The 16292-nt window shown below is 43.6% G+C and overlaps 1 protein-coding gene across 1 annotated transcript in view; it reads left to right on the top strand.

Moving 5' to 3' along the window:
- LOC134650982 (dynein axonemal heavy chain 3) overlaps window positions 1-16292 on the top strand; it is a 94539-nt gene that overhangs the window by 10647 nt on the left and 67600 nt on the right. Inside the window, exons 11-20 of the mRNA XM_063505948.1 lie at window positions 1352-1566; window positions 3932-4122; window positions 5264-5448; window positions 6244-6506; window positions 8278-8435; window positions 9959-10151; window positions 11166-11392; window positions 14303-14480; window positions 15108-15370; window positions 15725-15926. Coding sequence (XP_063362018.1) covers window positions 1352-1566; window positions 3932-4122; window positions 5264-5448; window positions 6244-6506; window positions 8278-8435; window positions 9959-10151; window positions 11166-11392; window positions 14303-14480; window positions 15108-15370; window positions 15725-15926 — 2075 coding nt within the window. The remainder of the gene's footprint in view (window positions 1-1351; window positions 1567-3931; window positions 4123-5263; window positions 5449-6243; window positions 6507-8277; window positions 8436-9958; window positions 10152-11165; window positions 11393-14302; window positions 14481-15107; window positions 15371-15724; window positions 15927-16292) is intronic.

Raw genomic sequence — 16292 nt, 5'->3', positions numbered from 1 at the left:
TACACTTCGACCCCATCGCACACCCCGGCACCACCAGCATCACCTTCGAGCCGCCGCTGGAACAGATGTGGGTCCAGATCACCAAGTGGTTCCAGTGCATCATCAACGTGGGCAGCCAGCTGCCGAGCGTGGACGCCATGATGTACCCTGGTATCTTATCTTATGTTGTTCGGGGGCCCTTGTGTATACACTTCGACCCCATCGCACACCCCGGCACCACTAGCATCACCTTCGAGCCGCCGCTGGAACAGATGTGGGTCCAGATCACCAAGTGGTTCCAGTGCATCATCAACGTGGGCAGCCAGCTGCCGAGCGTGAACGCCATGATGTACCCTGGTATCTTATCTTATCCTCTAGCCGCCCAAACGTCAAACCTTGCCAAGCAAAATGAGATTTTATTTTGTCAACACAAAGTTCAAATTAGAATGGAACAGGAGACCTTTTTATAGGTCTCTGGGTGTAAGTTGTGGCCCTTGTGGATACACTTCGACCCATAGGGATCTTTTGTGCAAGTACCCCCTAATGTACCCTGGTAAGTGAGCGTCTATAAAATAGAAGCCTGCACTAACTAAAAATGTTGGAAATACATCCCTTAAGGCCTACTTGCACCATTCCACTAACCCGGGGTTAAGCGGTTAAACCGTTAACACAGTGTCAGTTGTACTGGTAACCATGGTAACTCCAGGTTTAACCGGTTAACCCCGGGTTAGTGGGACGGTGCAAGTGGCGCTAAGAGGAGTAGAGTTGGATCCTACTGACTGCGCCAGTTAAAATGCGTACCTACATAGAGGTATCAACAGGAAACCTACAACAACAACCGGCAATTTAACCCGTAACGCATATAATAACAATTATTTGTTTAACCTTTTCCACGCCGTGTCAAACAGAAAAGCTGTCACTCAGACGCCACATCATTGAAGTGTCAAAACTGAAGTTGAACTTTATGTATATTATATGCACGTAGATCGATGTTGCTCTGTGGTCTGTGACCGATTAATCGGTCTTTGGCGTAGGTTAGGTTACTAATCCAAACAATTTATTTTTACAAGCAGAAACGTCTGCGACCGATGCTATAAAGCTTAGAATAAATTTAAAAGTGGAAAAATTACTGTCTTGGGTCTCACCCAAGTCAGACCCAAGACAGTATTTTTTCCACTTTTAAATTTATTCTAAGCCAAACAATTTATGACTAACGAAATTGCGGACAAACATACATTATGACTTAATAATTTTTGAGAACCAATAGAGAGCCAGGGTTAAGCCACCTAAGCGTTAGGCCAGCCTTTGGAATTTATTGATGTATATATAAACAAGTATTGAAAATGTAATCAAGAAACATTTTATTTTCAAGATACCTACCGCCCCAACCCTACGCTCATGTCCGTGTATCCCGAAGAGCAATACATGACGGCGCTCGTGAGCAAGACCATCCACTACTTTAACTTGAATAAGCCTGGCCCCATCTCGTTTCTGTCTCGTTACGTGCCATATTACTACATACTAGACGGCACGGCTAGGCAGGATCTGATGATATTTTTCGGCCAAGAACCACCGCCCCTGTTGAAGGTAATTATATCCAAAATTACACCATCACTACATAGCACAGATAAGACATCCTCTAGACTGAGCATAGTAACGCTACCCCCTCTGCCACTATATACGGTAGTTTTACTCCATCTTCGAGTCAAAGTGTCAGAATCCCGTGCCGTGATTGGTCCGTGTCTTTGAACGGACCAATCACGGCACGGGATTCGCTCATCTCGTCCCCCCGCACCCCCGTATTTTTGGCAGAATCGGTTTCATGAAATAATTGCTCTAAACTCCGTCTAGAGGATTCCTAGTCTATGCTACATAGTATAAAACAAAGTCGCTTCCCGCTATCTGTCTGTCTGTCTGTATGCTTAGATCTTTAAAACTACGCAACGGATGTTGATGCGGTTTTTTTTAATAGATAGAGTGATTCAAGAGGAAGGTTTTTGTATAATTTGTTAACCCGTGTGAAGCCGGGGCGGGTCGCTAGTATCTAATATATGCCGATAATTGGCAGGAAACGGCGCAGGATCGGGAAAAGTGGTGTGCTCTCGTTTCGGAGGCCAAGATCCTCTTTGGGTCGCTGAGCCGTAATAGTTAGTTATATCTAATATATCTAGAACTACAGACTTGCAGACTCTTCATAGCAAGAATACGTGATCATGATACGATATTTTCTGACACGCCACTCGTTGTGTTCTACCGAATCCTAATAAAGTTTTTGGTAAGAGCCTTTGAAGACATTTATCATACCAACAGTATATTGAGTTACATATTAACTCACATTTATAGACGGGAGAGGGATAAAGGTAATAAAATAAATTTCGCGATAGGCCGTCTATAAATGTGAGTTAATATGTGTTCAAAACGCGAAAGTTTTAAATATTATATTGAGTTTTTCAACAAGTTTTTCACAATCATGTGAAAAATAAAAGTTTTCGTTTTATACTCGATTTGTGGCTTTTCTAGCCGGAACATTTTCTTGGTCCTATACAACTTTTATCCTCGATAGGAATGTGATCGATTGACATAAAAAAAAAGTCAAAAATGATCTTTTTCTCGCAACCTGTATGTTTCTTCCAAAATCTGTAAACGCCAATCTTTATAAATTGAAATCGAGGGAAGATCTTCTAAGATCGTTTTCTCGTAGCAGCACGGGATCTGGTAGCTGCCCTCCCTCTCCTCCTTTCAACTTTACCCCCACATAATCTCGATTAGCAGTAAAAAAACTTTTTCTCAAACATGCAATGAAATGTCGTCGCTCCGGGCGTTATATCAGGCTTCGAAGTATCACGTTTAGGGCGGAGCAACTCCAGAGAACTGTAAAGGAATTTCATACGAAATTGAAGGCCTAGGCCGGGAAGTAACTTTTTTTTAAATTCTAATGTAAACATGGGGTCTGTGTCCATGAACAGGCTAAACCGCCGAATCATATTTTTATTTTTTTATTTTTAGTGAATGAATGGTTATCGGACCAAAATATCCGTGTTAACGCCTGTTATACACGAACGTACTGATATTAAGAATACGAATCTGTATGATTCAATGTGTTGATGAATAAATTTAAAATCTTGTCTATACGTAAGTCACCAGAGACCATAGACAATATTTAAAATCCTCTGCATTTATTTTATTTATTGAAATTGAGTTTCTTATTATCAGGTTGTGTATAATGGCCCTAATAGGGTCTATTCGAACACTACACACGCGAAATACGGACGACTTCCGTAAAAAAATAGTTATTTTCGATACAAGTGCGAAAAAGAGGAAATTCGAAACGAGTGGCGATAAATTAAAACACGACCGAAGGGAGTGTTTTAATTCGACACGAGTTGCGAATTAATATCTATTCGCACGTGTATCGAACAACGTTTTACAGTACATATGGCACTCTAAAGTTTCGACATACGCACGAAAAGTGCTATTTTACGCACTAGTGCGGAAAAGTAGCCCCATATGTACTGTAAAAGTCATTATGGCAGGTTTGGAAGGAAAATTAAAAAACTTTTGTCGTGTAGCTATTTGTGGTTGATATTTATAATTTGTATTTTTGAGTGGTGATTTCTTTTATTTCATTGCATATGTTTGAGAAAAGCACTATACATGCCTAGCCGTGAAAAGGTCTTGCCGACTTCGTATCACTATCCGGCCTCCCTACGGTCGGCCGTCTATACCTACTCACCCGGCAAGCCCTTCTTTCCCGGCGTCTGCAGTAATGTACTATTAAACTATCAAAACGTTTAATTATCAAAAATTAAAAACTATAAAAAAAACAGAAATGAGCAACAACTAAAATATGGCGCTAGTGAGGTGACGGGTTAGGTAGGGCTGCACCATCATTGAGACCGAAGCCTAACCTAATAATACCTACTTTTAAAAAAACGTGTTTTGATTTCCCCAGGACTTCACAGAACGGATCCACATGTACGAGGAGATACGTGACGACATCGCGTTCCTCCGCCGCGACATTCCACTAAACATGGTGATGTTGGACTGCGCGCCGCTCAACGACGCCATGAAGGACATCATCAGCGGCCTGCGACAACACATTGTGGATCACTTTATATTAGTTAACAGGAAATGGAATAGAGCGTAAGTGATCGCTTCACTTTGAAAATCCTACGCCCGTAGGCCTAGCACGTGATTGGCGCGACAGTATCTCGCAGTGAGATAGACTACCCGTCCCTCTTCAATTAACAATATCTGGGAGACCGAGCTTTGCTCGGAAAACATACAATTCAAAAATGCGCGTTTTCTCAGAGATGAGACCTAGCTAGATCGATTTTTCGCCCGCAAAAACCCCCATATAGCAAATTACATCGAAATCGTTAGAACCGTTTCGCAAGAATTGCTCGTTTTAAAGGAATTAGATAGATTGTTAGCCCGGCTGATCCACTCGCGCAATGACTTCACTATTAAACATTCAAATTTTAGCTATCTTCCATGTCATTGGAGTCTATTCTTAGATATAAATAGTATTCCTGTAGTTGCAAAAAATAACTCACTCGAATGGTTTCTTGAAATTTCAAATCTAATCTTATCTCCCAATTCTTCTGACCTATAAAGTTAAATATGCACCTGAGGCATACTCGTAGAACAGTTAGCTCCAAACGCAACAGACAAAAAGAAAAAAACTAGTGAGTATATAAGGGTTCCGTTTTGCCATTAATCATATAGTCTGGAAGGATACCGTCACTTTTTATAATTACGAGTATCATCTGCCCGCTCGCAAGTGCCACTATCGCAATGTCATAATTTTTGAAAACATTACCCTGTTCCGTACAACACAGACTTTTTATACCAATGTCAACGATTAAATATGCCCCAATGGCATCCGTAGACCGTAAACGAACACTTTCGACTCGTAAATGGATCCTAAATTATTATTTGTTTTCAAAATGACGGGCGTTTTCCCGAGCCTTGGTCATAAAACATTATACTTTGAGCGTTTTCCAAAAAAAGTGTACATTTCATTCATGTCTTCAAAATATTGACTTCTTGGGCTCATTTTACTCAGAATCTCACATTTTTCCAGTGTGTCACGATCATACAAATAAAAAAAAAATTCATACAAGAATGTGACGATCAGGAAAGGAAATTTTTGGACACATTTTTTCATGTATGAGGCGTGAATGTACAAATGATTCTGAGTAAAATGAGCCCAAGAAGTCAATATTTTGAAGACATGAATGACATGTACACTTTTTTTGGAAAACGCTCGTTTGTGTTTCAGAATTTGCAATGTGTACGAAGATATAGCCGCGCGCGCGGGCGAGACTCCGGAAACCACCGCGCAACTAGTGGAACTCGTCAATTTCATTAGCGAGAGCCGTGACTGTGCGCTTTTCGACCTGCGTGAGAAATCGCGCACCACCGCCGAATACGTGCTGTTCCTGATGACACATGCTCATCTCACTTGTGAGTCAACGGTTTACAATGGAGTATTACTGCAATTTTCTGCCGCCAGAGTGCAGCACTAGCGCCTTTCGTAAACCATAAAGTAACTTATACATCTTCTTCCTCGATTCCTCATGACTGAGGGTCGCACCACATGAGGTCGTTATTTTGTGCACCAAAGCTCTCCATTCTGCACGATTTTCCGCCTTCCTAATAATAGGCGCCTGTGTAGATCCCTGGCAGGCCTTCTTTACAGTGTCTACCCAGCGGGTTCGTGGAACTATACATACTGTGCCTTAAACTGTTTTTTAACAAGTTTTCACAGACAATAAAACATGACTTTGATACATCAAGGCGGTTTGTTTACAAAGAGCCTACCGGGAAACGCGAAATCGAAACTCAGCTATCTGCCTCTTTATCGCTCGAATACGCAAGAGTGATAGAAAGGTTAGATAACAAAATTTCGACTCTCCCGTTTGCGGTAGACCCTTAGATTGTAACGGATTTTGGGAGTGGCGACCCAGAGTTTCGCGTAATATTCCCTATTGACATAGAGATAAAAAATACATAGATTGCTCACTCCATACGTCAGTTTTAGTACCCAAAAGACTATTATTTCAGTACTGCTGCCACTTGACAATAGATGTAGCACCGACCGGAAAGTCTTATGCTCAACAACATAAGACCTTCCGGTTTTTTTAACGTTTTGTTTTAAATAACCTCAATATTTCGATAACTAAGCTTTTTTTAAAAGAAAGGAGCCTTCTTATCAGTTAGGTAACAATTTAATTACTCATCTCGTTAAAACCCCAACAGTTGAGGACATAAACCTGAACACCCGCGTGTTCCTCTGGCCGCTCGACATGGAGGACACCCTCGACCTGACCCTCAAGACCCTGACCACCAAGAAGGCCATGGCCGAGGACAAGCTGCGCAGCCGCAAGGCCGTGTTCGAGGAGAAGCTCAAGACGCACGAGAAGGACTTGGAGCTGTTCCGGCGGTATGACCCGCCGCTGCTCACCTTGGACTTGCTCAAGGAGGTGATCAAGAGGGTTGATGAGATTAACCAGAATTTAATGGTAAGTAATCGTTTTAGGGTCTCCCCAAACTTATAGGTTTAAAGAATTTTATTACTCATAAGAATATTACAATTCACTTACATGAGTTAACATTACTTATACTAAGAAGTAAGAGTTAATTATCTTGACGAGTACATTTTTATTAGTTATATAATATTAATATTATTATGTGCAAATTTATTAAGTGTTTGCAAAATATAGACAAGAAAATATATATGTAGGTAGGTAGACATTTTTTATTATTTAACCCGCAGCGACTTACACAAGTAAGTACGCGAGCACATTAGATTAGTTTAATCAGCTTATCGACGCGGAATCGGCAATGCCAATAGAAATTAAACTTTATGTCCACGCAATACGAGCGAAAAAGACGCCGACGCGTCGGCCGTCGACGGCCGAACGGAGCCGAACCGAACCTTACCTGTTTATGCTGTTTACTATCGGCTTTCGCCGAATCCGCGTCGATAAGTATGGGGAGACCCTTAGTTGGTACAGTCGCCATGAGATATATCGGAGCGGCCAAGGTGCTCGCATATATCTGAGCACGCCTCTATTGTCAAGGCGTTAGAGTGCTTGTTCAGATATTGTGAACACCTTGGCCGCTCCGATATATCTGATGGCGACTGTACCTACCTATTATAAATTTGTTTGATGTTTACAGTGTTTTTTTTTCTTCATTAAAGCGGTTCACGCAGTCATACGTTAGACGCGGTAGCATTAGCATCTCACTTCTACGTATTGATGCGTCCCTATCATCAGTAGGTAACTGAAGAGGCATTCGCGGGGTTTACTGCGTTCTCAATCTTGTTTTTACTTATGTCAAGCTGCTCCCCATGACTACAACGTTAATCTGTGCGTAAATCTCCTTTTAATGACAAATGAAACCCATAAATCAAACTAGTAATTCCTAACATAATTCAGTCATTCGATTTTTGTTATCTTCAAAGTAGAGCGATGCGAGAACTGTCTGCATCGCCGTAACTTTTAGTTACACTGTTAAGCTTTGGATTCCTCCGTAAACGGTGCCGTCATATGACGGCCGTGATATAGCGGCAGCAAAAGACGGCCGTCTTTACGGTGGCGACATGTGGAAAGTACCACGGCGTCATAACACACCGTCATCCACCAAGGTCAAAGCGGCAAATTTGAAAAATGTAGGCGCGATGGGATAACGTCCCATAGAAAATTTTAATTTCGCGCCTTTTCCTACTGACAAGATTTGCTTGATCATCTATAATTTACTTGGAGGATGAAATCATCAGAAGAGGAAAATAATCGTAGTACGGAATCATTTATTCAAATCTCGTGTCATTTATTCAAAATGGCGTCACCGCTATCTAATAAAACGTTCACGAAACTATCGACACCGTCATGACGGCCGTCATCTTACGTTACGTTGACAATCAACGTAACGTAACGCCGTCTAGGAAACCGCGCCATCTTGTTTACATAGACAACGTTCTAGTGACGTCAGTCAACGCTATATAGCGGCCGTAATATGACGGCACCGTTTTCGGAGGAATCCAAAGCTTAACTCTGTCATTTTAGAAACCACTAGCGACCCCCCCCGGCTTCGCACGGGTTAACAAATTATACATGAACCTTCCTCTTGATCACCCTATATATTTAAACCCTATTTATTAACCGCATCAAAATCCGTTGCGTAGTTTTAAAGATCTAAGCATACATAGGGATAGACAGCGGGAAGCGACTTTGTTTTATAGTATGTAGTGATAATGATAAGTAACACTTGGTATTTACTTGGTTTTAGGACGATAAGCACGAAGCTGAGGACATCATTAATGAAGAACAACTGTTGGACCAGGACGTATCCGTGTTCTTCAGTCTACAGACGATGCTGGCCGGCATCGATCCCTTCCACAAACTGTGGCACACATCGTTTGACTTCTACGACGGTTATGAGAAGTGGTGAGTGCTAGTGTACCTAATAGACAAAAGGAAGCGCGTTGTCCATTGGCTCAATGGGTTGACTTCATTAGGAACATCTCGTCGCGCCTGAATAATATTAGCTAAGAGCTAATAAGGAACTGTACGCGCCGTGTTGCTGAATAATGGATGATGTTGATTATGTTGATCAAATTGATGAACAAACAATGATGCTTTGTACCGATGGCAGACTTGGGTTGGGTTATTGTCCTTCGGTTATAAAACGTTGAGCACCGAGATTTTTTTCACAATAGCCCAGAAAACCATTATTTTGTGAATTAGATAGATACTCAGATAGAATACTCTTTATTGGCACACCTCAGTAAATATATACAAAAGAAAAGAACAATTGATTAAATGTAGAGGCAGACAACAGGCGGTCTTATCGCTTAAGAGCGATATATTTTTGGTTTTATCTGTTTGCTTCTAAACAATGATGACCTTGAACTTTTGGCATATGTATAATTGGGAAGCTTTATGGTACCTACATTGGATTTACGAATCAAATACGTCAGTTAAACCTCTTAATTAGGTACATGCATGTTCATGTGTCTGTTGTCGGCACATCAGCGCCGCGACAGTACGTTGCCCGCAGGATTAGACTACCCTCTTAATTAATACAGTTAGAAAAAGATGGGTTAGTCCATCTCCCAGGCGAGGCGTGATACACGGCTATCGCTGCCAAGCGTTGTATGGGCGATGCTTGACAGCGCTCTCGCTCTGAGCTGGAGAGCTGTGGCCTCTTTCTGCGAAGACATAATTTCGCAGAAGGAGGCTTCGGAACGAGAGCGAGAAAACGATCCGGAAGCGCACCCGCTCCGTCGACGTAGGCCCGGAGGTCGCCGCAGACGTTATGCGCATTTGCTACCTCCGCCCTAGTAGACCCTTGTGGGGATTGGGGAATCACCCGCTATGGTAGTACCATTGAACGGGGGGCACTAAATTACTTAATGCCCCACAGAGTCTGCAGCCCGGTTGCGGGCTGCCCGCTGGAGCGTCGCAGTTGAATGCACACCGCGATCCCGCGTCGCTCCGTTATAGGCGGAGTTGGCACTCGTTGGGTTTTTAGACGGTAGTAGGTCTCGCCCTCTTTAGTCCGTCATACCTGTCTTGCTCCCCTCGAGACGGGATGCATAAAAGCATTTTCCCAACGTAAAAAAAAAATAAAAAAAAAAGGCCGTGATACACGGCCCTCTTGTGCTAAGCCAGCTGAGTAGCTGTTAGTATTCTTTACCTATTCTCTCAACTGTCACTTTTTTAGGGTTCCGTACCTCAAAAGGAAAAAACGCAACTCTTATAGGATCACTCGTGCGTCTGTCTGTATGTCCGATCGTTCCCCCCCTATATCTCCGAAACTATTGGGTCTAAAATTTTGAAAAAAATACACAAAATAGTTCTTTGCCTATAGATGACAGAAAAACCTATTAGAAATGTGCAGTCAAGCGTGAGTCGGACTTAATGTACCGTGTGGCCGTTTTTTTTTTAAACTACAACATGTGGTACAGGTACCACGGCCCCTTCTACGGTTTGGACGCGGAGCAGATCGCCGAGGACGTTGAGGCGTGGTGGAAGCTGCTGTACAAGCTGGGTAAACAGATGTTCGAGTACCCCGGCGCCAAGCGGATCGCGGACATGGTGCGCAACAAGGTGGAGAAGTTTAAAGTGCTGTTGCCGGTGCTCTGCGGTATATGCAACAAGGTACGATCTTGTTTTACGGGATTTTTTAAACATGCTTCGGAAGAAATAGAGTCCGACCACGCTAAATTTACACTGATATGGCATTATTGACATATCCCATAGGTAGGGTTGCCATACGTCCCGTATATACGGGACTGTCACCGTATTTAAGTATCACGTCCCGTATTTTTACTGGTCCCGTTTTTGTCACGTATTTTGTCGACCGGTTTGGCCTAGTGGGTAGTGACCTTGCCTATGAAGAGTATGAAACCGCAGCAGAAACCAGATGCACCCCCCCCCCCCCCCCGCCCTCGGTGGCCCGTGCGAAATTTTCTGAGGCGCAATATGGCCCTAGACTACCACTGTCCCTTATCAGTTCCGACTAATTATGGCAACTCTACCCATAGGCTATTTATAAATTACGTCATTTCAAATTAGGGGGGCCCCATAGGAGCGCCATACTGGACGTAAAACGCTTGAAAAATTTACGTGGTTGGATTCTATCTTGCAAGTTTTCAGGTTTCTTTAAAAGGAGAAATATTCTCTTAGCGCAATTTGCACCATCCCAATAATCCGGGGTTAACCGGTGAAACCTGGAGTTACCATGGTTACCAGTACAATTTGACACTGGGTTAACGGTTGAACCGCTTAACCCCGGGTTAGTGGGATGGTGCAAGTGGCCCTTACTTATGTCACAGAATAAATAATAGTACTAAGTACAGAAGACTCACTCTCTAACAAAACGCGTCTGTTACGATCAGCACAGATATGGCCGCTAGGTGGCGACAGCGCCACGCGCGGCTTATGGCTTTTCCCAAAATTGGGGCCTAACGGATGTACTTTTAGCTACCTGTAGCAAAGCGACGAAATCGCGGAGTGAGACACGCCTGGTTATGTTGACTTATTAACGGTATTTCTATCAGAGTAGTCTCTTCCATTTTAATCATATTAAATCATACGTTCCAGTTCGAGTCATTTCGCTCGTCATCAGTATTGCTGTCTTCTAGTCACGAGCTCATCCAGCTTCATTTCTAGGGTATGCGCGAACGCCACTGGGCCAAAATCAGCGACCTGATCGGCCAGCCCGTGGTGCACGCGCCAGAAACAAGTCTGGCCGACATGGTGGAGCAGGGCGTGCACGTGTTCGCCGCGCAGCTCGAGGAGATCGGCCAGTACGCCTCCAAGGAGTACTCGCTGGAGAAGGCGCTCAATAAGATGAAGGAGGAATGGGTGGGCGTCAAGTTCGAGGTGTTGCCGTACAGGTTGGTTATCAGTCAGTCGCGTGCTCTATTTCTGACGGAACAGCGGCAGTAAAATGAAAAATATAAGGTTGAACATATGGCCGGAGCTTCCTGTAGAGCGCTCCATTTCATTAAAGGCTTGGCCAAACACAGAGCGCGACGCAGCGCCGCGTCCGCGCCTCGCGACCGCGGCACATGCTAACAGGTTACCGACGTCAAACAGACTGCGTCCCGCCGGTATCACGCCCCGCTTCTGTCGCGCCCCGCGCCGCGCGGCCCCTTGCGTCCGCGCAGCGCTGCGCCGCGCGGACGCGGCGGGCCGCCGCGTCGCGCTGGGTCACATCAGTCGAATCGGACGTTAGGCAGCGAGCGGTGGCGCGTGGCCGCGCCGCGTTCCCGCGCGGCCGCGCCGCGTTCGCGCGCGCGATGAGGGCGTGTTGAGAGCGCGGTCCGGCATCACGCGGCGCGGACGCGGCGCTGCGTCGCGCTCTGTGTTTGGCCAAGCCTTAATTGATAAGTTTAAATGATTATTCCATATAGACTTGTCTAAATCGTATAAAACTGTAAAAATTATGTATCTACTATTGTGTGCCCTGACAGGCTGTCATAAACTGGCCTTTTAAATTGTAACACCTTATTATGTACATGACAATGCAGTATTGAATAAACGACTAAATGTAGCGTTCTATTCCGAAAAATCTGGAATACAATAAACAGATAATAAAAGATATGAATGTTTAGGTACTTAACTGTAGGTATTATCAAACCGCAATTATAATGGGATTGAGCACATATGTCCTTTAGGGTTGATAGGATAGCATTGACTTAATCAATGAAGAATGACATCAACGTCATGAATACCTATGGGATTCGAATGTACAGTTAGCACAACAGTATATATATATATATATATATATATATATACTGTTGTGCTAACTGTACATTCGAATCCCATTCTCATTTTGGCCGAACAACATCAGTAAGATTCGACAATTTGCAAAACAGACGCGTCCTTACTCCTTATTAATTTGGTAGATTATACGTTGTACGAGGGGCGTTCAAAATATTCTCGGTATTGATATCTTACAACCTCTTCTAAAATTTCTTTCGTTACTGGCCGCTAAGGTTTATTCATTGACATTAAAAAAAAGTATAATTCGAAGCGAGATGTTCTTTTGTTTTTCTGCAATTGCTGAACAAACATGAACATCATGTGGGAATTGACAATGTTAACTAAATTAGAACATCGATGCGTGATAAAATTCTTGACAAAACAGGGTAAAAATCAAAAAACCATAAAAGAGGAAATGGATTGTGTTTACCGTGAGTCTGCTCCTTCTTTATCTACCATTCAAAAGTGGTCAAGCGAGTTTAAACGTGGAAGGGAGAGTGTTGAAGACGACCCTAGACCTGGCCGGCCTGTAGTAGCTACTTCACAAGAAAATATTGATAAAGTGGAAAAACTTATATTGGAAGATGGTCGAGTGAAGGTAAAATCTATAGCACAAGTAACCAATCTCTCTATTGGTACCGTACATGATATTATCCATGACCATCTTAATATGTCAAAAGTAAGTGCAAGATGGGTTCCGCGAATGCTGACTCGGCTTCAAAAAGACATGCGTGTAGCTTGTTGTTCCGATTTTATTGACCTGTGCGGTGAAAATCCTGATGAGGTGCTGCAAAGAATAGTTACTGGAGATGAAACCTGGGTTCATCATTATGACCCAGAGAGTAAACAAGAGTCCATGCAGTGGCACATTAAGGGTTCAGCTCATCCCAAGAAGTTCAAGGTCATCCCTTCAGCTGGCAAGGTCATGGCCACGATATTTTGGGATTGTGAAGGAGTATTACTGATCGATTATAAAGAAAAAGGTGTAAATATCACAGGACAGTACTACGCTAACATTCTACGTCAATTAAAGGATGCAATCAAAGAAAAGAGGCGAGGAAAGTTAACCAAAGGTGTTATGCTTCTGCATGACAACGCCCCCGTCCATACTGCTCATATTGCCAAGGCAGCTATTGTTGAATGTGGGTTTGAAACTGTTACTCACCCACCGTATAGTCCGGACTTAGCCCCCAGCGACTTCTTTTTGTTCCCCAATCTTAAAAAGGATCTGCGTGGAAATAAATTTTCCGATGATGAAGCATTGAAGGCGGCAGTGGAGGAGCATTTTTACACCAAAGATAAAAAATATTTTTATGCAGGATTAAAAAAAATAATTGATCGATCTTTTAAGTGTATGAACATAGGGGGGGAGTATATTGAAAAATAAAAATATCAAACTTTTCGTACTTGTTTGTTTTCATTCTCATACCGATAATATTTTGAACACCCCTCGTATGTAACTCCTTAGTAATTTGGTAGAGTACACGTTGCACGTAGAACCGATGGTCGTTGAGGCGGAAAGGTTCTCGAGTGGCGACCACGTACCGGAAGGCGCAGCGTGGGTAGACCCCCCACAAGGTGGACTGATGATGGTAAAGGTCGCGGGAGTCCGCTAGATGCGGGTGGCCCAAGATCGGTCATTGTGGCACTCTTTGGGGGAGGCCTATGTCCAGCAGCGGACGTCCTCTGGCTGATATGATGATACTTTGTTAACTTACTAATACCATAGAGAAATATAGTAATACAAGAGTGCTCACTCCATACATCAGTTAGACTATTAATTTCAGTGTCTACATCTAGCATCGAGTAGCGGAACTATCAGTACTGCTACTTGACAATAGATGTAGCACCGACCGGAAAGTCTTATCTCAACAGCATAAGACTTTCCGGCCGGTGCTACATCTATTGTCAAGTAGCAGTACTGATAGTTCCGCTACTCGATGCTAGATGCTAATAGTCTTTTTGTTACTAAAACTGATGTATGGAGTGAGCAATCTATGTATTTTTTCCTCTATGCTAATACTAACCTCTTTTGGCAGAGACACCGGCATCGGGATCCTCACCGGGCTGGACGACGTGCAGCAACAGCTGGACGACCACATCCTCAAGTCGCAGACCATGCGTGGCTCACCGTACGTGAAAGCGTTCGAGGCCGACATGGCCGCGTGGGAGGAGAAACTAATCAGCATGCAGGACATCTTGGACCAGTGGCTGATGGTAACTGTGCAAACGTAACCTCTATTGCCAGAGACATTGGTGTCAGGATTACGTGGTTCACCGTACGTGAAGGCGTTTTAGGCCGACATGGCCTCGTGGGAGAAGCTCATCAGCATGCAGGATATCTTGGACCAGTGGCTGATGGTAACTGTGCAAACGTAACCTCTATTGCCAGAGACATTGGTGTCAGTATTGCGTGGCTCACCGTACGTGAAGGCGTGGCGTTTTAGGCCGACATGGACGCGTGGGAGGAGAAGCTCATCAGCATGCAGGACATCTTGGACCAGTGGCTGATGGTGACGATTGAAAATAATGCATAAAATTGCGCTTGCAACTCCCATAAGGGTATACCACTAAGCGAATTAACTGCGTAGTGCGTTGACAGTTTAAGATACAAATGGACAGAGTCACATACTGCCCTGAAACTGTATCCTCCTGAAGCTCGAATAACCAAGTATTTAATGAGAGGTAAATCCCTAGTTGAGCAGTTCAAAATTTGAGCCAGAGGATTTTCCACTATTCACTACCTTCTACCTCTCTTCTTTAGTCTTGATTCATTTCTGTATCCTTAAATATTTTCTTCTTTGAATATGCTGTTTGAATATAACTTACCACTTTGTTCCATAGTGTCAAGCCACCTGGATGTACTTAGAACCCATCTTCTCCTCCGAAGACATCATGCGTCAGATGCCGACCGAAGCCCGCAACTTCCGCGACGTGGACAAAGAATGGCGGACCATCATGACGGCCACCATGAAGGACCCCATGGTCCTGACGGCTACGGATTTCCCGCAGTTGTTAAAGAAGCTCAAGTACAGCAATTCGTTGCTGGACGACATACAGAGAGGACTGAACGATTATTTGGAGAAGAAGAGATTGTTCTTCCCGAGGTTAGTAGAAATAGGGATGTGAAAATAGGAATTATACACGCAATAGTATATTGCTAACCAAGGAAGTTGGTTGCTGTAAAAAGATAAAAGATAGTTTATTCAAGTAGGCATATTACAATGCGCTTATAAACGTCAAATAAAGCTACACCGGCTCCAACCCTACACCTCTGCCTCGAGAAGATTTAAATCCCCCCTCAATTGGTACAGCAGCAGAACTAGCAAAGCTGCTCAAACGTTCAAAATGATTGAAACACATCTTTGTTGTGAAGAAAATAAGAGTGTGTGCAGTTAATTTAGAATACCAGGCGCGCTTAGTTACTTTGACTGCGGGCTGTACCAACGTGTTTCTTCTAGATTCTTCTTCCTCTCAAACGACGAGCTGCTCGAGATCCTATCGGAAACCAAGGACCCCATGAAGGTGCAGCCTCACCTCAAGAAGTGCTTCGAAGGGATATACACGCTAGAATTCAATGCCGCGAAAGAGATCGTTGGCATGGCTTCCGCTGAGGGCGAGGTGGTGAAACTGTCGTCTAGTATACAACCCGCTGATGCCAAGGTAAATATGGTGATCGTCCCCATTGTTAGTCGTGGTAGGATAGTAGATAGCCCTTGCCTATTCCTATTACAACTGACTAATGAATGATGTAGATTCATGACTGACTTACAATAACTTTAGACAACTCTCTTTCGAGAAAAAATACCGGCACATTTTACCAAATCTCTTTTTGTAACAAGCCCAAAATTATCATTTTGCCACGATGCGCAAACGAGCCACATCCCTGGTGCGCAGAGTACTGGCCAGCTCCAACAGCATCCTGACCATGATTGCGGACAGAGTTGATGGGCTGTATATAAATAACTGCTGCATGACTCATGTGCGCAGGAATAGGTGAGTGGGCAGATTTTCTTTATACTGCTCTTT

The sequence above is a fragment of the Cydia amplana genome, chromosome 9 (genome assembly GCF_948474715.1).
Source record: "Cydia amplana chromosome 9, ilCydAmpl1.1, whole genome shotgun sequence".
NCBI classification, from domain to species: domain Eukaryota; kingdom Metazoa; phylum Arthropoda; class Insecta; order Lepidoptera; family Tortricidae; genus Cydia; species Cydia amplana.
Note: the sequence above shows the minus strand (reverse complement) of the source record. Positions and strands in the feature narration are given on the sequence as shown.